The following is a 19,558-nucleotide window of genomic DNA, read 5'->3' as shown; positions in this document are numbered from 1 at the left end:
ACAATTCCCTGAGTGAAAGTTACATTTTATTACCATTGCTAAGTACTTGGGTCTCACACTGAGTGAGCTGGGGCAAGCGGGATTTGGGTATTTGGCTCACTACAGTATTTGCAGCACCCAGGGTGGTGCCTAGGACAAGGAAATTCCAGGCGCTTATGGAGTCACTGTTCAAGGAGTGAAGGGGGTGAGGGCTAGCCAGAAGATTCTCTTTTGGGGATAGGGGAGGATGGGAACGACATTCATACTGTCTCCATCAAAGAATCTAGAGCAGAATCCCCAGTGGTATGTCCCAGGAGCTCAGCAGGTGTTCCTATGGATCCTGGAGAAGGCACTCAACTCTGCTGCTGCAGCTCAGTGAAGTAGAGGTTTTAAATGTAGGGTTCCAGTGGATTTGGAAGGAGGGTCAGCAATAGTAACAGTAGTAGCAGAAGGGACTCTAGAACCATCCAGATGCTCCAAACGCTGCTGGGCTCGTGGTGGACTGCTGCATCCTTGGAACCGGGTCTAGGCCAGGCCTCCATCAGGACCTGCCAGGCCCAGCAGGTCCTCTGCCAGACTGGTGAGCTCATTCTCCTCTAACGCCTCTACTAGGCGCTGCAGTGTGGCTCGGCGGCCCTCCGCCTGCACGAAACGACGCAGCAGTTGGAAGGCCTGCTCGTACAGCCCATCACGCTCGTATTCATAGGCCAGTGAGTCCAACGCTGGGTCGCGCAATGCCCGACAGCTGCGCTGCAGTGAGCGTCCCACCCTACGCCACTTGAGGCCCACTGAACGTGCGAACGTCTGTTGGTCCTGCAGGCTCAGTGGCCGATTCACTGTGGAGGGAGTTGGGGAGGCAGATGGGTGGGAGGGACCCAAGAGCCGGCCCCCACCTGTGCCCAGCCACTGACGTACAGCCTAACCATCACCCCTGCCCAAACTCCAACCTCCTGGGGACCCCACCTTTGCGCTTGCACCTCACCTACTGGCCGACCCTGGAACAGAAACGTCTGTCCAGACAAGGGCGGTGGCTTTTCCTCTGGCGGAGAGGGGACCAGGGACTGCGAGGGGGCTGGGACGACATCAACATCCACATCCACATTATCACCCTGGCCCTCCAAACCACACGTTAGATTGCAGAGCGCATCTTCCAGCTCAGCTAGTTCCTCATCCCGGAGCCGGTCGGGCTAGGGAAGGGAGTACGAGGTCAGAGGGGCTTTTATCCGTGAATCCCCACCCTACCCCATGCGGACCCCATCCTGCCGCACCTTCTGGGCTAAGATGCAATTCAAACAATGCTCCTCGTCCGTCAGCCAAGCATCTAGCCTCTCGGCACCAGCGCGCAGCTCCAGCTGCAGCGGTACAGAGCGTTGGGCCAGCGCTGCTGCCAAGCAACTTTGCAGCTTGGCGCGCAGAGTTCCCTCCCGGTAGACGTGGAGGAAGCGGCTACAGGGCTGTCTCCCACAGAAACGCAACTGCACAATCAGCTGCGGGTCGCTGCGGTGGATCTTGAGTATCTGCAGCACGTCTGGGCTCTCGGCGCTCTCTGCGGAGGTGAGCAGTCAGGCTCCAGGTGGTCCCCAAGTGGGGCGTTCTCCAAGCCGGAGGTGGGGCAAAGCCCATGGTCAAACCCCGTCCCCATTCTCTGACCTGGGATACTAGATTATCCAGAGTACCCAGCTGGGAAACAAAAAAGGGAATGCAAACAGCAACAACCCAGAAAGCAGGCCAGGACCTATCATAGAGTACATTCCAAGATAAGAGTGGGTGCCACCTAGCCCTATCTCATAAATCCCAAATGGAAGAGAGGGGCTTTGCAACACAGAAATGGGGCATATGCCCTGGGCCACCAGGCTATGTGCATAGGCAGGCAGGGAAGGGCAGGAGGTCTCAGGTCTTTGGCTTCCACCTAGTGTGGTTCCCTTTCCCCTGGAAAGAGAGGGGTTCTTGATTTTCTAAGGTTGGAGCTGGATGCCCCAACCAGCTTCAGCCTCCTGTGGCTTCTACCCTGAGATGAGAAAGAAGAACCTGGAATGGTAAGTAGTGGGGAAGGGTCTTGGGCAAGGAGTACTGTAGTGAGAGAGGAAAACAAAAGAGAGAAACTTGTGATTACTAGAAAGGAGTGAGCTGGCTGCTCCAGAGTGGGGGGCATAGAGTAGCGGGACATTAGTGCAGAAATAGGTAGATGTACAATCATGGATAAACATGATTATGCTCAAGGACACACATGCAGTAAGCAGAGAAGACAAATCCTACACATCCAGTTTTCTCTACCTTACACTTACCCTCCCTCACCAATTCTTTTCCTGAAAGTGGCTATAAGCCCAGGCCCACCAAATCCAGGAGGTGGGGTATTACCCCTGCCCCACCCACAAAAGAGCCTAGCCCACCTCTTCTTCTCCCATTCCTACCCATTTACCCACCTGTCAATGATGTCTGTAGAGCCCTGTATACTGCCACCTTCTTCTGGGGGTGTGCATAGGCATCAGACAGAACCACCTTGTCCAGTAAGGATTCCAAAAACAGGTATGCACTGCCCACCCACTCTTCGTGCCCATTTGGCCCAGCTGCCATCTTGCCTCCTAGAGACAGACAGGCATCTGGGTTATCCTAGCCTTGGAGACAACCGTCCAGTCCCATGTGCAGCAAAACACTGCGAACATTTGTTTGTCCTGCAGGCTCAGTGGCCGATTCAACTGGCACACTTGAGGTAAAGAGTTCACCGTCTTACAGGTGGCACCCTGTGCCTCTGGCTCTAAACAGAGCCCCTCCTAGCCCAGACTTAGTGAATATTGTCCTTCCATTATCTTCCAGAAAAAATCCAGGATCATGGTGGCAGAAAAGTGGAGGTGGACCCTGCAGTGGAAGCAGAGAAGCTCTGCCTCCTCCTCAGGTCAGTGTCTTTTTTTTTTTTAATATATTTTTTAAATTTTTTTGTTTTAGTTGGACACAATACCTTTATTTCATTTATTTATTTTTATGTGGTGCTGAGGCTCCAACCCAGGGCCTCGCATGTGCTAGGTGAGCATTCTACTAGGTGAGCGCTCTACCACTAAGCCACAACCCTAGCTCAGGCCAGTGTCTTTTTTTACCAAAACTGACGAGACTATTCTGGATAGTGCCAATGCCCCAAGGCCAACCAGACCCAGGTCCTGGCCTTGCCTTCAGCTTAAACTTGGGTCCCCAGGGTCCCTGTGGGTCCACAGCCCCTACCCTTAGGTTATTTCATCTACCTTCCCACTACTACACCTGGCTTCACTTCAAAAGAAACCTGAAGTTTAATCCCACCCAGATTCCTTCTCCCAATCCCAAGACACCTCTAAGAACTTTCTTCCTTTGTTTTCTCAATCTCTGTCCAGGTCTGGTCATATGAAGCAAGTCTGACCAAACTGCATATTCCACTCACTATTCTAGTTTGGGTTTGGGGAATAGGGCTCAAGTTGGACCAGTGAGAATCAACCGTGCAACTCTGCCTGGATCAATAGGAAAGATGTACTAATTTCCTTTCCCCTGGGGCTAAACTGAAGGAAGGGGTGGTCTGTTTTGCCATTGCTTGGGAAGTGCCTGGTTGAGAATGAAACCAACACAGAAGGAAACAAAGCCAAGAGATGGAGAAGGGAACTTCTAACCACACTATGGCCCTGGATCCAGCTGTCCCTGAAGCTTTTACAGCCTGGACTGTTCAGGTATGTAAGAAAACCCATCCCTCTTTGTTATAAGTCCTTGGAATTGGGCTCTTCTCCAACTCAAATTATTCTATTGTAGGTTCATTCCTATCCAGATAGTCAGAGCTCCTTAGTAGTAACATCTTCTCCAGTCATCTTCTATCAAAGTCTGGCAGGAAGCAAAATTCCCAGCCAGGCAACCAATGCATTGACCCTCTGTTCAGTGGCCTCCCAGCTATTGGCCCAGGAAGAGGCAAGTCCGCCAGCTCACCTGAGGGGATACCCCCTCTTTCTAGAAATGCACTCAATTCCCCAGCTCCTTATCCCATAAGTCACATTCCTTTACTTTCTGTCAGCATTTACAGATAGTGGGTTCAGAAGGGTGCTGAGCCCAAGCTCTGGGCAGGACAGAAAGAGGAGTCCCAGCTGTCTTCTATTTATAGACAGGGAGCCTCAGGGGAGGGGGGTCCCAGGAGGAGCCAACCTTGAACTTCCTTGAGGAGAAAGTAAGAATCTTGAGGTTAAGGCAGAGAGCAGAGGCTGCATTTCAGACCTTCCCCAGGCTCTAACCTGAGGGCCAAAGCTAGAACACTATTTAGGCCCTCCAGCATTACCCACCCTGGCAAGAGAAATGAAAACTGGCAATGGCCCTACCCTGGGTCTGAGCACAGGGGACACACTTTTTGGAGTCCCCACTCCATACAAGTCATTACATAATTAAAACATTAATACTGTGTATTTACCCAAAACAATAGTCTGAAAATTAACAGATCAGGATGGGGGGAGTGGCTGAGGTAATTTTTGTTTCATTTTATTCAGCAATATCTTCTACTTTATGTAAGATAGAAACATTTGGGGCTGGTACTATAGCTCAGTGGTAGAGTGCTTGCCTGGCATGTTCAAGCCTTGGCTTCAATTCCCACCACCAAAAATAAAATAAAGACACATTTCCTTTGTGTTAAAAAAAAAAGCAAAGTAAATGTCTTTATTAAAAGGGATGGGGGGCCAGCCATAGTGGTGCAGGCTTGTAATCCCAGCAGCTCAGGGGCTGAGACAAGAGGATGTGGGTTCAAAGCCATCCTCAGCAACAGGGAGGTACTAAGCAACTCAGTGAGACCTCATCACTAAATAAAATTCAAAATAGGGCTGGGGATGTGGCTCAGTGGTTGAGTGCCCTGAGTTCAATCCCCAGTACCCCAAAAAAGGTGGTGAGAATGTACCTCAGTGATAAATCCCTAGTAACAAAAAAAAAAAAAGAAGAAGAAGAAAAAAAGAAAGAAAGAAAAACAACAGGATGAAACTCAAACCTCTGCAGATGACAAGTAGGGCCAACAGAGGTTGGGAGCAAGCCAAAGAGGCAAAACAAGTGGGAAGCCCTGGATAAGTGGCCTAGGGGACCCTGGAAATGTTTCCACTTTCATATCTTCCTAGCCCCCTGACTTGGAAGTAAATGCTGACCTGATGACCTCAGAGAATATAAGTAGGGACAAAATGGAACAGATCAGGCCTGCTAGGTAAGCACTGGAAACCTGGAGATGGGGCAATGCCCAACATACTAGTACTAGGCACGTGGCAGAAGTCAGCTCAGCTGGAGCTGGAGCTCGAGATTTTCCTTTTGGGAATCATCCTTCCTGCGTGTCCTTCCACAGAAAACCCCTCTTCGGGAAGCCCCGAGCCTCACCCACCAAGAGTCCGCCCCTGCTCCGTCTGGGCCAAGGCTTCCAGGCTGGCCCTAGGCTTCCAGGCTGGCCCTGTAACATTTATCTGGATGACATTATATGGATATTTGAGTACCAAAAAGTGCGCCAACTACAGGAGGCCAACCAGGCTGATCGGCAGGGACAGCCCTCAAGAGTGGCCCAAGGACTGAAAGCCTGCAATTCTGGGCGACCAGCCAGGAGCGCCCCCTACTCATCTGCTGCCCCCGTTTGGGAGCTCTTTAGCTGTTTCAGGCCTCTTTACAGGAGCTTCCCCGGTTCCCACTAGTCCACCTTCATTCTGCACGTGCCCGGAGTTCGCGGCTCACAGAACTGTTCACACCAGCCCTGCCCTTCCTTCACCCTCATGTTCAGGGCCCTGCCACCCGGCAAAAGCCCTTGGTTGGGGCAAGGAACCTGCAAGGGTCAAATTCCGTACTCCCCACCGCCTCCCATTGAAAGAGCCCAAGAGGCCGCCGCAGTAGCTGGCCAAAGCAGCCGCGGTAACAACCGCGCGATGCCCACGCTTGAGAGCCAGGATCAGCCTCTGCTCCTGCCACACCAGCAAGCCCACCCATTAACTGCACTAACCTGCCCGCCTTGGCCGGGCCTGGGTTCCCACGCCCGCCAGGCTCCGCTGCACTGAGCCGCTTCCGGGTGTGCGCCGAGGCGCTGGGGCGGTGCCCCTGTTCGAGCCGCCCAGTTCGTCCTCGTGTCCCGCCTTCCAGGCAGCTCCTTCCCACCCTGCTGTTCTCTGCTGCCAGTCCACTGTCTCTGGGCAAAGCCCATCTGGTCCGCTGAGCAGGTAAGATTACCAGCGCCCGAGGTTGGATGGCAGGAAGAATTGCCCGCAGGTCGTGACTTTTGGGCTTGCAGTTTTTACGAGGGGGGAGGGCTACAGTGTAAGAGCTGCCAGACTTTCATCTGTTCCTGGTGGATCAACAAGAAGGCGCCCCCTGGTGATCAGAATTTTCTAGTGCCCCCTAGGGATCTAGTTTGACAATCTGATCTCTACTAAACACACTAAAAACCCTGTGCCATGGGTCCCAGGTACAAACCTGGCCTAGGTATCCAATCCCCAGCGTACACGTCACACATATTCCAGAAGAGACCTCTACCTTGGAAGATACGGGGGAAAATACTAGTAAGTGATGTGAAATGTGCACAGAACACTTAAGGCACCTTGAAACAAAACTGGCAACTTCATAGGTCAGGCGCGGTGGTGCACGAATGTAATTCCAGCTACTCAGGTAACTGAGGCAGGAGGATCCCAAGTTAAAGGTCAGCCTGGGCATTTTAGCGAGGCAGTCTCAAAAAATAAAAATGACTGGGGTTAGTGGTAAGTTCAGTCTTTCTCTCTCTCTCTCTCTCTCTCTCTCTCTCTCTCTCTCTCTCTCTCACACACACACACACACACACACACACACAAAAAAAAAAAAAGAGGACGCACATTTTCCCTCTAAAAGCTGCGCTCTGGGGTGACTCTAGGGAGTTCCAAATTACTAAGCGGGAGCCAGGGCTGCTCAAGGATCAGGATCCAAATTTGAACTACAGCTCCTCAGAGGCAAGAACCGTCTGTCCCCAGATCTCATGCTTTTCCTTGCAGGTCTTGCCGGTTTTAGAAAGCACCCGGGACACTCCGGGGCTAGACCCCCGCTGCAAAGACGTTTCCCCTCTCTGGGTGGATCCCGCCGGGCTCCGCCCATGCCACTGCTCTCTGATTGGCTCGTTGTCCCTGACAAAACTCTTTATAAATTCTTCCGTCTCCTTAATCCTAGTCACTCTCTAGTGGCTGGCGGGATTGGACAAGGTTTCTCAACTTGGAACCTGTGTAGTCACCTGGTGACTACACAATTGAAAAAACAGTTTAAAGAGCCAGAAACGCTTTGACACCCAGGGCCGACATTATGAACCTGAAACCTGCGCAGTGGGGCAGAGCCCCCACATTTTGCAACGTATTTATTTATTTATTTATGGTGCCGGAGCTCGAAACTAGGGCATATTAGGAGAGTGCTCTACCTCTGAGCTATATCCCTAGTTCTTTTATTTTGAGACAGGTTCTCCCTAAATTGCTATTTGCCTTAAACTTGTGATCCTCCTGCCTCAGTCTCCAGAATAGCTGGGATTACAGGTGTACACCACCGCTCCCAGCTCTGAAATTCTTAACGTTGTGAATAGGAATCCCATATCTTCATTTTGTACTGGGTTCTGCAAATTATGTAGCGACTTTCAGTCCACAAATATTTCTACACCCAGGCTCAGCTGTTTCCTGGGCCCAGGGATGACCCTGTCTCTCTCTCCAGTCCGAAGCTGTTGGAAGTGGTGAAGCCCCCCGACCCAGAGCCACACCATGGTGGAGCCAGGAGAACAACTGCCCCAGGAGGTACTTGCTCTCATCTTCCGCCACCTGTCTCTCAGGGATCGTACTGCTGTCGCTGGGGTCTGCAGGGCCTGGGCAGCTGCTGCCACCAGCAGTGCAGTGTGGCACGACACAAACATCAGGTGAGAGGGCTTTTCTGTCCCCTGCCATTCCTCATTTTTATACTTTCCCTGTGAAGTCAGGGATTAGGGAGATTTATTGACTTCCCGAAAAAACAACAAAAACCTAACATTTATTAACCGCCTACTACATACCAATACATATTAACAATACATAAGATTCATATATTAACCCATTTAATCCTCATGAAAACCTGGTGTGACAGTATTATTATTGAACTGATAGGAAACAGAGGCAAAGAAAATCACTTCCCGCTGGCCACTCATCCATAGAGTGGCAGAGGTGAAATTTGAACCTGGCAGTTCAAGGTGCCCACGTGCTTCCTTAGGACAGCTATAGTTCCTGAAATATTGGCTGTCTATGCCAGGGTTTCAGCTGCTGCCGTGGGGCAAAGGCATGGTGCAGAGGGAGAGGTGTGTGCATTGGGAACAGGAAGTGGGGAGGGCAGCTGGCATCCAAATTGAGAGGTTGGTGGAGGGTTCTCCCCTGTCGTTATGAGGCTGCCAACGCCTTTTCTTCACTGTTCTAACCCAAGTTGTGACAGTGAATGGGAAGGCATACTGCCGCCATATCTGTCTGTCTGCCTGGACCACATTCACAACTTACAGCTGGAATTTGAGCCGTCGAGGAAGCCGAGTCGCCAGGCAGCCACCGAGCTGCTGATTGCACTGGCAGACCGTGCCCCTGGTCTTCGAGGTTTGAGCCTGGAGTGCCACGGAGACAAACCGCTCTTTGACGCAGGCCGAGACATCCTGGATGCTGTGCATGCCCTCTGTGGGACCGCCAGCGAGCTGCGCCACCTTGACCTGCGGCGCTTGCCCTTCACACTGGATGACACGCTGGTGCTGCAGGTAGCCTGTGGCTGTCCAGAACTCCGCAGCCTTTTCCTAGATAACCATACGCTGGTGGACAGCGTGGGGCCAGGCTCAGTACTCAAGCTACTGGCTGCCTGCCCGCGCCTGCGCACCCTTGGCCTGCACTTGGCCAGCTTGTCCCACGCTGTCCTCGATGCGCTGGCTGAGCCAGATCGCGCGCCTTTTGCACTCCTGGCCCTGCGGTGCGCGAGCCCTGAAGATGCACGCGCGTCCCCACTGCCCGATCAAGCCTGGGCAGCATTGCACTGCCGCCACCCTGGGCTGACTGTGGAGCTGGAGCTGGAGCCTGCACTGCCAGCTGAAAGCGTGATGCGAGTCCTGCAACCTGCAGTACCCGTGGCTACACTGCGTCTCAACCTCTCGGGTGACACTATAGGTCCGCTGCGTTTTGCTGCGTGCCACTACGCCACAACCTTGCGCGCACTTGAGGTGCGCGCCTCCGCCTCATCAGAGCTGGACACTGCGCTAGAGGAGCTGGCGGCGCGGTGCGCGGGCCTGCGTGAAATACACTGCTTCTGCGTCGTGAGGACATCGGTGTTGGACGCCTTCCGCGCGCACTGCCCGCGTCTGCGCAGCTACACGCTCAAACTAAAGCGTGAGCCACATCCTTGGCGGCCCACGTTCGTGCGGTGATTGGACAAACCCTCCCTCCCCTCTGCAAATCTGAGGCCTCGGAGAAGCTGGAAGGAATTTCCCAAGCACACTCAAACTGCCAGTTCTTTCCTTGGGAATTCCATGTCTCTTGTGCCTCTTGGGACCCGTGGCACGGTGTGGGTTCGGTACAGCACAGGTGCCCTGAGTCCACTCAACTTCTGCAGACGCCAGCTCAGTCCCGGCCGCACTGGGGTCCCCCAGCTCTTCTGCATGCTCCATGCCAGCTCTGCGGTCCGGCATGGGGGGAGGGCAGGCACGGGTGTGGGCCCGGCCTTAGGGGTGAGCGTGAAATAAACAAATCCTACAGTATCTCTGCATCCGGTGAAAGGCGGGCTAGGTTCTGAAGGGGAGGATGAGGAACGCGCAGAGCCGAGAAAACGCCGTCTGGGCAGAGGTGCAAGATGGGGCTGTGGGTGCGGGAGTCAGGGGCGGGGCACTTCGCCCTTTTGGATTGACAATGCCCCAGCGTTCGGCGGGAAAGGTCTAGCTTCCTCACTATCTTATCGGCCCGCTCTATCTGGGGCTTCACTAGGACTTTCCCAGTTTATCGTAAAAAGGCCGCACACGGGCGATTTTTCCCAAATAAAGGAAATAGAGAGACTAAGATGAGATTCGAACCCAGGTCTCCCTTCTCACCCCATCCCTCCACACACATCCGATTCAGCCAGCCTTTCTGTCTGCTGGTGCCCCGGCCGCTGTCCGAGCCCCGCCCCGCGGGTTCGCACGTGGCCCCCGCCTGACCCGGCGCCCGGAGGCGGAGTAGGGCGGGGCGGGAGGCAAACGCAGCACTTTCACGGCTTTGACAAGCCCGCAGCGGCCGGGCCGCAGCGCTGAGCCGGGCCGACACTGCGCCATGCAGGAAGCGCCAGCCGCGCTGCCCACGGAGCCAGGCCCCAGCCCTGTACCTGCCTTCCTCGGCAAGTTATGGGCGCTGGTGGGCGACCCCGGCACCGACCACCTGATCCGCTGGAGCCCGGTGAGGGCTGGGGCCCCTCGACTCTCCCAGTGGTCCCCGGGGTCCCTCCACGTCGGTGAACACCCACGCCCACTCAACCCCCGCCGGGGACTGGGCTGTGGGTCACTCCGATTCAGCCGTCCAGGGTAGTTCACCTTGGAGGGGATGTGTGAGATGAAGATGAGGCGACTTCCTCGGGGGCGGAGGAAGGGTTAGGAACCTCCTGGAGACCTGGAGCCAGAGGCATCTCCTAGGTCATTTAATGAGAATGAAATGACCCCACCCCATAGACAGATCGGAAAACAGACCGAGAGAAGGGAGGGCTGGCACTGGCTCAATCAGGGTCACATCGTGGCTCTGGCTCTGGCTCGGGTCTGGGACGGGTCCGAGGTGGAACCAGGGTTGGCCTCTGCTACTCCTCTTTGAGAACCGAGTCTGGGTTACGCTAGGGGTAGGGATTCACTGTGGTCGTCCGGAGCCAGGCCTCAGGTGGTTCTGGCCCGGCCTTTCCATATTCCCATGAGCGGCACTGACCCCTGAGTGAATGAGTGTGTGCGCGCGCGCTAGAGCGCCGGCCTGATGGTGGGCGGGCGCCACTCACCAAGTTTGGTCTCTACCCGCACCACGGGTGGGCGGCATTCTCGGTAGAGTGGGACCAGCTTCCTTGTAAGCGATCAGAGCCGCTTCGCCAAAGAAGTGCTGCCCCAGTATTTCAAGCACAGCAACATGGCGAGCTTTGTGCGTCAACTCAACATGTGTGAGTCCCTCAGGCCGGGTGGGGACAGGGTGTGGGTGATTTGGTGCCAAAGATGGAACGACTCACCCCCGCCCCCCACGCCCCACTCTCCAGATGGTTTTCGGAAGGTAGTGAGCATCGAGCAGGGTGGCCTGCTTAGGCCGGAGCGCGACCACGTCGAGTTCCAGCACCCGAGCTTCGTGCGTGGCAGGGAGCAGCTACTGGAGCGCGTGCGGCGCAAGGTAGGGACAGCCAGCAGAAATGAGTAAACCCGCGTGGGGTGTTAGAACTGCTGGCCCTGTTCTACGAGATTCTGCCTCTGCGGTGTACCTTCTGCAGGTGCCCGCGCTGCGCAGCGATGACGGTCGCTGGCGCCCTGAAGACCTTGGTCGGCTGCTGGGCGAGGTGCAGGCTTTGCGGGGAGTGCAGGAGAACACTGAGGCGCGGCTTCGGGAGCTCAGGCAGTGCGGGGGAGGGGCGGCCCTGGTGGGAGGTTCTGGGTGAGAGGATGCTGGCCACCAGAGGGTTCTGGGCAGCCCCTTCAGCTTTTGGGTCTCAGCAACTCCTTCCAGACAAATGGGCCCAGTTGTGGAACTCTAGACTCTCCATAAGGTGGATGATTATTGGGGTAGTGACCCAGGTCCCTTCCCTGCTGTGCCATTCTGTGTGTGTGTGTGTGTGTGTGTGTGTGTGTGTTTGGGAAGGAGAGTGTCTGAGAGAACTCAGATGCCTCAGCACCCTCCCACCCCTGCCCCTAGGCAGAACGAGATCTTGTGGCGGGAAGTGGTGACACTTCGGCAGAGCCATGGTCAGCAGCACCGGGTCATTGGCAAGGTGTTCCTCTTCTTCTACCTCCCTCTCCCTCTCACTCCTGGGCACCCCTCCACACCCAGTCCTCTAGCATCCAAATTAGCCCCTTTCTCAAACCCACCTGGAACTGCCTGTTAGGGTGAGGGGAGTGTCCAAAATAGGAATAAGCCCTTCTCTTCCTCTTCAGCTGATCCAGTGCCTCTTTGGACCACTTCAGGCTGGGCCCAGTAGTGCAGGAACAAAGAGAAAGCTGTGAGTGAGAGCCAAGGATGCTCACCCCCAATTCTCCACTTTCAGGACCTTCTCTCTGCCTAAGACCCCTGGCAGGGACCCCTTCTCTTCCAGAAACTCCTTCAGGCAGAACCCTCAATCCTACTCCTGGCTGCACATCAGCTTCCTCAACTCATCTGGAACTTTTCCCCCTCCCCCAACACCACAATCTGGTACTCCCACTCCCAGGACCTTACCTCCAAATTCCCACACCAGCAATCCCTTCCCCTCCCCCCAAAACATCCCAACCGCAGAGCTTGGGGCTCAAACCATGCTCCCTCCCTCTCCTCTACCCCCAAAGGGCCCCCATCTCTGGGGGGGAGCCCCTTCCACTCTAGCATGTGACTGATGCCCTGGCAACAGGCCTCAGCTCTGCTGACTTGGCTGCTGGGGCCTGAGGGAGGGAGGGAGGGAAGTGTAGGCTGAGGGGCATGGGGACTGACCCTGCCCCTACCCTGAGGGACCCTGGTCATCCTGTATAGGTCCCTGATGCTGGATGAAGGGAACTCATGCCCAACACCTGCCAAATTCAATGCCTGCTCCCTGCCTGGTGCCCTCCTGCAGGACCCCTACTTTATCCAGTCGGTAGGTTTCTTTTTCCCCTTTCTCTAAAGCACAGCTGTTTCTTCTCCCGATTTCCCCCCAAAGAAGATGGAAGCCAACCTTCCCACCAAACAGACCCAGGTTCCCCAGCATGGACTGAGCCTTCCCCCTCACACCCTGCCCCTTAGGCCCTATAGTCCAGATGGGTGCTGTTTGGGTTCTAGCTTTCCCAGTGGTAGAGGTCAAGGACTGGGTCTAGTTTTCTATTTACAGCCCCTCCCAGAGACTACCTTGGGCCTCAGCCCTCACAGGGCCAGGGGCCCCATCATATCTGATATCCCAGAAGACTCTCCATCCCCTGAAGGGCCCAGGCTTTCTCCCTCCAGTGGTGGCAGGAGGTAAGGAGGACAGGGGCTGCCCTCTGGGGAGCCTGTCTGGGAGGGCCTGGCAGCCCAGATGGCTGTAGGGGTGGGGGAGAGGTCAGTGCCAGGGTCTGGTTGAAGCTTTTCTCTGGTACAGGGAGAAGGGCCTGGCACTGCTCAAAGAAGAGCCGGCCAGTCCAGGGGGGGATGGCGAGGCCGGGCTGGCCCTGGCCCCAAACGAGTGTGACTTCTGCGTGACAGCCCCCCCACCACTGCCTGTGGCTGTGGTACAAGCCATCCTGGAAGGGAAAGGGAGCTTCAGCCCTGAGGGGCCCAGGAGTGTCCAACAGCCTGAACCAAGGGGCCCCAGGGAGGTACCTGACAGGTAAGCAGAGCCCATTCTTGAGGTGAGTCCTGCAGGCCACTTTTGCAGACAGAGCAACACTCTGGCCCATGAAACTTCCCTACTTTGTCTGCCCCTTGGTGGCTGAGGAGGATATTGGGCACTTATGATTTCTCAGAATATGCTCCAAGGAGCACCTACATACAAATCCTAAACAAAGTAGGAACTCCTAGTCAGATCACCCAGCTCCTCTGTGGTAGGACTGAGGAATCTGCATTTTTAAATGAGTTCAATGGAATGATTATAATATACACAGTAGTTTAAGAGCCCCTTGTATTTATACTTGCATAGAGAGAGGATCTGTCCTAAGACTTCAAGTCCTAGAGGAAGCAGGGACATTCTGTGTCCATTTATGAGGAAAGGAGAGTGGCATTTTCTAGATATTGGGGGATTTAAATCCTCTTGCATCCAGGTTCTTTGGGAACTTAATAGGGGGTGAGCACTGCAGGCCAACAGCAGATTTTTGTGCACAGGGGACCTCTGGGTCTGGAGCAGGGTAACAGGAGCCCAGAGAGTCTGCTGCCTTCGATGCTGCTTCGGCCTCCCCCTGAAAGTGTGGAGCCTGCAGCACCCCTAGATGTGAGTACTTCTGGCATAGAAGCACATGCACTTCTGGTTCCTGCTGTCTGCATAGCCTGAGAGGCAAGCACTAACCCAGAACTTTTCCCAGGTGTTGGGCCCCAGCCTTCCAGGGCGAGAATGGACCCTGATGGATTTGGACATGGAGCTGTCCCTGGTAAAATGGGGCTGGGGAGGGCCACACCCTTTGGTCCATAGCTGTTCTCAGAGAGCCAAAGCCATGTCTGAGAATTGCCCAAGTGAGTCCCCAGGTTTCTTCCTCAGCTATTGGGCTCCCTCCCCAACTCCTTCCTGGGGTTCTCCCATGCAGATGCAGCCCTTGGTTCCAGAGAGAGGTGAAGCTGAGCTGGCAGTCAAAGGATTGAGTTCTCCAGGTCCAGGTAATGGTTGTGGGGACTCAGGATGTAGGAGGGAGGCCATGACTGCTGAACTGCTATGATTGGTGGAATAGGCCGCTTGGGTTTTACAGGGAGATTCCCTGAGTTCAGGCTGCCCTGTAGATCCTTCAGAAGCTCCCCCTCCCTTCACCATTGGGTGAGAATGGGAAGGTTAAGAATGATGTTTCATCCTGACTTGACCAGAAGTCAGGGGGCAGGGCTCTCCTCCCCTAGGAAAGAAGGGGGAACACTCCTTCCTGCTGAACACAGCCTCGCTCTTTCTAGGAAAGGATTCCACGCTTGGGGGCCCACTCCTGCTGGACGTCCAGGCAGATCTGGGAGGCCCAGCCCTGGCTGTGCCCGGGGCTTTAACCATTTATAGCACCCCTGAGAACCGGACCTCCTACCTGGGCCCAAGGGCCAGTCCCTCCCCCTGAGACCCATGAGCCTCTGAAGGGATCTTTTGATGTCCCCTGGGGACAGGGGTGAGCCTATCCCCCACTACTTAGCGGCCTTTCTCCATTTACCCCCATCAGAGCCGTGCACATAAACTGCATCTTTTTCTGTGTTTCTGGTGTCTTTTCTTTATCGTCGAGGGAGCCCAAGACTCAGGGGGTGGGATGAGCAGCTTTGCAGAGATCCCAGAAGGCTTTAATAGAGAACCTTTGGAGAGCCGTGGTGCTGGGGAGCCAGCCCCTAACTCCTCGGGGCTTGAGCCTGGCCACTGCAACCTCCTGGAAGCGGGGACTTCGGGTCGCATCCAGCTCCACAGTGCACTTTCTATATGACCCTGGACAAGTCGGGCCCCTTCTCTGAACCCCATCTGTGACAGGCAGAGAGCAGGGGTTGATGAGAAGATAGATGGAAAGCTCCTGGGAATGGGCAAGCCTAGTGTGGGTACAGGATGTGTGGGATCGCGGCCGAACTGTCTCCTCCCTGGCTCGTGTCCAGTGCGCCCGGGATGGGGAGGGAAAGCGGACTATGAGAACGTGCCCAGCCAGGGCGCGACCTCGCAGTCAGACTCTCAGCAGCGGGGAAGAACGACCCCCCCCCCCCATTCCCGGCAGCCCCGTCCGCCCCGCCCCCCGTAGCAGCTGCTGCACCGGTCCCCACCCCTCCCGGCCCTTTCTGCACTGTCATCTCCTGCCCCGCGGAGGCTGGACCCGGGAGCGGGCCGCCCGAAACGGGCCGAACCGCGAGCCCCACTCCACCAGGCAGAGGAAGCAAGGGAATCTCAGATTGGGCCGACTTCGAGCCTCACCACCCGCAGCGGCGCTCGCAGGTCTGTGGGCCCCGCCCTTCCGCAGGACTCTAGCTTGGGACTGGGTGGAGGGGAGGTCAGGGTACCCTACGGTCGCGCATGCGCAACGGCTTCCGCAGTTTCCACGACCCTCGGAGCTCGGCTGCAACTGAACCCTCACCGCCAGCTGGGGATTGGGGGCCTCACCCAAATCCACGCTTCGCTACCTGGAGCTCCGGGAAACATCTGGGCCTGTCACTTGAGAGAACTAGCGGCGACATAACTTCGATGTTCACCTTCGAGCTATGAAAGTTTCAAAGGGAGGGTCCAGAACAGCCGGGGTCTCTGCTCCCCAGGCAGGACTAAAGTCAGGGCTTGGGTTAACAGGAGGAGGCGACTAACGTAAAACAACCTAGGAAGCCGGAGGGAGAAGGAGGGGCCAGTCAGGTGTATAGCCTTTCTCTGTCTGGCTAGAGTAGGTGCTGGCCCCCTCTGTCTTCCGTGCCCTGCAAAGGGGGACAGTCTTTGGAAGCCTCAGTCCAGGAGAACAGAGGATCTCTGTGTACACGTGCAGTGATGTCAGTTAATGAAGTAGTGAGGCGAGATGCTGGTCACTGGAGTGCACAGAAGGAACCATCTGCCCTTGAACACTCTGGCATTGGGGTGGACAAGAGAATATTTGAGTGTTGGAGGATGGGTCCATGAGTGGAGGGAGGGAATGGTATTTCAGGCCTAGGGAGCAGCATCAGCAAAGACTCAGAGATACCAGGAACATAGTGAGTTTTCCCAGAACAGAGTGGTGGGGAGAAGTAGAGAAGAGCCTCACTGTTCTGAGTGGTGAGTGGTAGCTAGAATAACCAGACCAGATAGCTAAGCTAAGATAAGCAGTAGGGGCAGGAATAAGGGGTAAAGCCTGACATTCTGCTTGACAGGAGACCTTGGTATAGTTCAGATTGGAGCAAGTCAGAATCTAATTCTATTTTGCTTCTCTGAGTCTATCTCCTCAGCTGTAAAATTGGAACAATAAATCCTACCCCAGAGAGTTGTCAAAGTCACTATGCTGAGGGATGGTGGAATTAAAATGAGAAGTACTCAGAGGGACTGTTACAGGAGATGAAGTGAATGGTGGGGTTGACAGGCAGGAGCTGATGGAAACATTGAGATACACTTGTCACAGATTAGACACGAAGGGAGATGGAGGGTCAAGGGTAGTTCTGATCTGTGCTTGAATCTGGGGGATAGGCTGACAATTTGATAAGAGGGGAGGGAGAGGAGCTGGGGATATAGCTCACTTGGTAGAGTGCTTGCCTCACATACACAAAGCCCTGGGTTCAATTCCCAGCACCACACACACACACACACACACACACACACGAGTGGAGGGAGAGGTGGCTGGAATGTGAAGTGACCAAAGGAAGCACATCTTGACACTAAGGGGTTCTGAAAGAGACCTGGGAGGCAAAATGGGGACGAAGACTCTATAGACTAGGAAAGGAGGGAAAAGAGGAACACTACATGGGAAGAAGAGACCAGGAAGGATGCTGTGTAAATAAAGCCAAGGCAGGGAAAGGGGCAGAGGGTGGGAGGGGTCCAGGGCCTGACCCCTTTATCTAATGTCAGGGGCCCTGCTAAGGCTGGCAAAGAGATGGGCTGTTGTCCTTGCTTGGTAATAAATAGACAAAGCAGATTGATTTCTACCTAGTCCCTACAGTTTGGTAGAGACAGTCTCAAAATGGGAAGAAAAAGTTTAGCAACCTTTCATGAGCTGGGCCCTCAGTATTTCAAGATCAAACAAGAGATGACTGTGAGTCATTCCCAGGCCAGCAGGGAGTCAACTGGGTCTTGGGTGATGTTAGGAGATCTTGGTCAGAGGTAGGATTCAGGAAGATTCAGGTATCGCTGCTAGGTACCTGGGAACCAAGAAGGGCCATGAGATCATGTTGGGGTTAGAACTGGGTGGTGATGGTGAGGGTAGAGGAGGAGGGCCTGTCCTGGCAAGTTGAAAGAGGAGCAGGGCAGGCTCTCAACAGTTTGTGCAGAGGGTACTGGAGGACAGATTGTGTAAACAAGGAATCCTGATCCAGGGGTTCTGCAGGGTCCAGGCAGGAGGTAAAAGACTAGACTCAGAAGTGAGAATGGCAAGAGAAATATTTGTCAGACTGGAAAGGACTTGACTGCAAGCTGTAACCTTGGGTCTATCCTAGGTTTTTCTCCTATTGAGATGGAGAAGCAGATTGGAGAAAGACCAAGAAGTGGTGGCAAATGCCTGAAATCCCAGCAACTAAAGGCTAAGGCAGAAGGATTCCAAATTCGAGGCCAGATTCAGCAATTTAGTAAGGGTCTTAGGAGACCTTGTTTCAAACTAAAAAGAGCTAAGGATGAAGCTCAGTGGTAAAGCACCCCAGGGCTCAACCCCCAATACGGGGACGGGGGCGGCGACGGACGTTTGTTTGGATAAACTGGGTCTTACGGTCGGATCTGCAGGAGGCTGGGGCTCAGGAGGGAGGCCCTGATTGGGAGAGCCTACAACTGACGTTTAGAGAGGGGAGGAGCCTTAGAAGACTGGAGAGAAGCTGCAGGCAAGAGGCGGGAGAAGAGTTCAGTACTGTGGTGCCCGAGTCCAGTGCTGCGGAGCCATCTGGCCGCTGAGGTCAAGGTGAATTTAGACCACAGCCAGGGATGTTCACTGGGATCCTGGAAGAGAGGTCAGGAATGGAGGACCCCCGGTGCCCACTACTTCTCTACCCCTCTCTGTACAGCCCGGACCATGGGCAACTCGCAGGAGCGGCCTTCGGAGACCATTGACCGTGAGCGCAAACGCCTGGTGGAAACGCTGCAGGCGGACTCGGGACTACTGCTGGACGCGCTGGTAGCACGGGGAGTGCTCACCGGGCCGGAGTATGAGGCACTGGATGCACTGCCTGATGCTGAGCGCAGGGTGCGCCGCCTGCTGCTGGTGGTGCAGAGCAAGGGCGAGGCCGCCTGCCAGGAGCTGCTGCGTTGCGCCCAGCAAACCTTGCGCGCGCCAGACCCAGCCTGGGACTGGCAGCACGTGGGCCCTGGTGAGCGCACGTAGACCAGGGGCGTGGCTTGGGAGCCAAGCAAAGGCTAACAGAGGGTTGGAATCGTGGTATCCCCCAAAAGTAGGTGTGTGTGTGTACTAAGGATTGCAGAAAGATAACTTGAGCCTGAAAGACCTCCCACTTCTGCCCCAGGCTACCGGGACCGCAGCTATGACCCTCCATGCCCAGGCCACTGGACGCCCGAGGCACCCAGTTCGGGGACAGTGTGTCCCGGGCTGCCCAGAGTTTCAGATCACTATGAGGCAGGAGGTCCTGAGGGCTCTGAAGCAGTGCAATCCGGAACTCCAGAGGAGCCAGAGCCAGAGCAGGAAGCTGAGGCCTCTGAAGGGGCTGAGCCAGAACCAGAACCCCAAATGGATCCAGAACCAGAGCCGGAGGCAGATCCAGAACCAGAGCCTGACTTTGAGGAGGGGGATGAGTCTGAAGGTGTGAGGCCTTGCAAACTCTGTAGTGGTTTAGCAGAGGGCATAGCTCAGGAAGTTGACTATTGTCTCTTCCTTTCTAGATTCCTGAAGGCCAGACTACCTGAAGGCCAGAATACTGACCTGACATTTCCTGCCCAAGCCCAAGTAAGATAGAACCTGGGATTATGCTGGAGCTGGATCCAGTGCCACCAAAGCTCCATCATCTTATGTCTTATTGGAAGTGAATAAACTCCAACTAACCTAGGCATTTTTTAATTTTTTTTTTAGGGTGGTTTATGTCTCTAAGAACCTGAACATTCTGGTGCCCCCACAACACTCCAACATCTAGTTCACAATCCCATTCCACACACAACAGCCCATGCTGTAGGTGATCTCAGAGCTAGACCCATATAGTAGGATGACCTG

The 19,558-nt window shown here is 54.8% G+C and overlaps 4 protein-coding genes across 12 annotated transcripts; 3 read left to right on the top strand and 1 right to left on the bottom strand.

The window, feature by feature from the left end:
- Nucleotides 1-9: 9 nt before the first annotated feature.
- On the bottom strand, nt 10-6,064 carry Tradd (TNFRSF1A associated via death domain). The gene is made up of 5 exons (XM_015496241.2): nt 5,933-6,064; nt 2,403-2,561; nt 1,248-1,525; nt 962-1,166; nt 10-815 (listed from the first exon to the last, which is right to left on the bottom strand). Exons 2-5 carry the CDS (start codon nt 2,551-2,553, stop codon nt 505-507), a joined length of 945 nt encoding a protein of 314 aa, XP_015351727.1. The 5' UTR covers nt 2,554-2,561; nt 5,933-6,064; the 3' UTR covers nt 10-504.
- On the top strand, nt 6,017-9,679 carry Fbxl8 (F-box and leucine rich repeat protein 8). Of its 2 annotated transcripts, none has more exons than XM_015496240.2 (3): nt 6,017-6,146; nt 7,645-7,843; nt 8,377-9,679. In XM_015496240.2, exons 2-3 carry the CDS (start codon nt 7,692-7,694, stop codon nt 9,347-9,349), a joined length of 1,125 nt encoding a protein of 374 aa, XP_015351726.1. In that variant the 5' UTR covers nt 6,017-6,146; nt 7,645-7,691; the 3' UTR covers nt 9,350-9,679. The 2 variants fall into 2 exon arrangements, with proteins under 2 accessions (XP_015351726.1, XP_048648292.1); XM_048792335.1 differs by having other exon boundaries at nt 6,039-6,146; nt 7,598-7,843.
- Nucleotides 9,680-9,819: 140 nt separating this feature from the next.
- On the top strand, nt 9,820-14,973 carry Hsf4 (heat shock transcription factor 4). Of its 4 annotated transcripts, none has more exons than XM_015496236.2 (13): nt 9,820-10,346; nt 10,974-11,082; nt 11,176-11,303; nt 11,401-11,525; nt 11,820-11,895; nt 12,059-12,123; nt 12,624-12,726; nt 12,958-13,082; nt 13,204-13,431; nt 13,923-14,028; nt 14,120-14,185; nt 14,339-14,408; nt 14,691-14,973. In XM_015496236.2, exons 1-13 carry the CDS (start codon nt 10,224-10,226, stop codon nt 14,840-14,842), a joined length of 1,476 nt encoding a protein of 491 aa, XP_015351722.1. In that variant the 5' UTR covers nt 9,820-10,223; the 3' UTR covers nt 14,843-14,973. The 4 variants fall into 4 exon arrangements, with proteins under 4 accessions (XP_015351722.1, XP_015351724.1, XP_048648281.1 ...); XM_015496238.2 differs by having other exon boundaries at nt 12,944-13,082; nt 13,308-13,431; XM_048792324.1 differs by lacking the exon at nt 10,974-11,082 and having other exon boundaries at nt 11,194-11,303.
- A 532-nt stretch (nt 14,974-15,505) lies between these two features.
- Nol3 (nucleolar protein 3) lies at nt 15,506-19,396 on the top strand. 5 transcript variants are annotated; one of them, XM_048792333.1, is made up of 6 exons: nt 15,546-15,687; nt 15,786-16,001; nt 17,850-17,978; nt 18,405-18,707; nt 18,861-19,154; nt 19,234-19,396. In XM_048792333.1, exons 3-6 carry the CDS (start codon nt 17,867-17,869, stop codon nt 19,239-19,241), a joined length of 717 nt encoding a protein of 238 aa, XP_048648290.1. In that variant the 5' UTR covers nt 15,546-15,687; nt 15,786-16,001; nt 17,850-17,866; the 3' UTR covers nt 19,242-19,396. The 5 variants fall into 5 exon arrangements, with proteins under 5 accessions (XP_048648289.1, XP_015351720.1, XP_048648290.1 ...); XM_048792332.1 differs by lacking the exon at nt 15,786-16,001 and having other exon boundaries at nt 15,506-15,687; XM_048792334.1 differs by lacking the exon at nt 17,850-17,978.
- The last annotated feature ends 162 nt before the right edge of the window (nt 19,397-19,558 follow it).

This window comes from Marmota marmota, unplaced genomic scaffold (assembly GCF_001458135.2).
Source record: "Marmota marmota marmota unplaced genomic scaffold, marMar, whole genome shotgun sequence".
NCBI classification, from domain to species: domain Eukaryota; kingdom Metazoa; phylum Chordata; class Mammalia; order Rodentia; family Sciuridae; genus Marmota; species Marmota marmota.
This window is presented reverse-complemented; position numbering and strand designations above follow the sequence as displayed.

Coding starts and splice junctions, on each gene's coding strand:
- Nol3 (XM_048792332.1), top strand. CDS start 17,867: ATGGAGAAGCAGATTGGAGAAAGACCAAGAAGTGGTGGCAAATGCCTG. Junction 17,979..18,404: donor AGGCCAGATTCAGCAATTTA/GTAAGGGTCTTA, acceptor CTCTCTGTACAG/CCCGGACCATGGGCAACTCG. Junction 18,708..18,860: donor CTGGCAGCACGTGGGCCCTG/GTGAGCGCACGT, acceptor CTTCTGCCCCAG/GCTACCGGGACCGCAGCTAT.
- Hsf4 (XM_015496236.2), top strand. CDS start 10,224: ATGCAGGAAGCGCCAGCCGCGCTGCCCACGGAGCCAGGCCCCAGCCCT. Junction 12,124..12,623: donor GCAGGAACAAAGAGAAAGCT/GTGAGTGAGAGC, acceptor CATCCTGTATAG/GTCCCTGATGCTGGATGAAG. Junction 13,083..13,203: donor CCCTCCAGTGGTGGCAGGAG/GTAAGGAGGACA, acceptor TCTCTGGTACAG/GGAGAAGGGCCTGGCACTGC.
- Tradd (XM_015496241.2), bottom strand. CDS start 2,553: ATGGCAGCTGGGCCAAATGGGCACGAAGAGTGGGTGGGCAGTGCATAC. Junction 1,526..2,402: donor TCTACAGACATCATTGACAG/GTGGGTAAATGG, acceptor TCACCTCCGCAG/AGAGCGCCGAGAGCCCAGAC. Junction 816..961: donor GTTCCAGGGTCGGCCAGTAG/GTGAGGTGCAAG, acceptor CTCCCTCCACAG/TGAATCGGCCACTGAGCCTG.
- Fbxl8 (XM_015496240.2), top strand. CDS start 7,692: ATGGTGGAGCCAGGAGAACAACTGCCCCAGGAGGTACTTGCTCTCATC. Junction 7,844..8,376: donor TGGCACGACACAAACATCAG/GTGAGAGGGCTT, acceptor TTCTAACCCAAG/TTGTGACAGTGAATGGGAAG.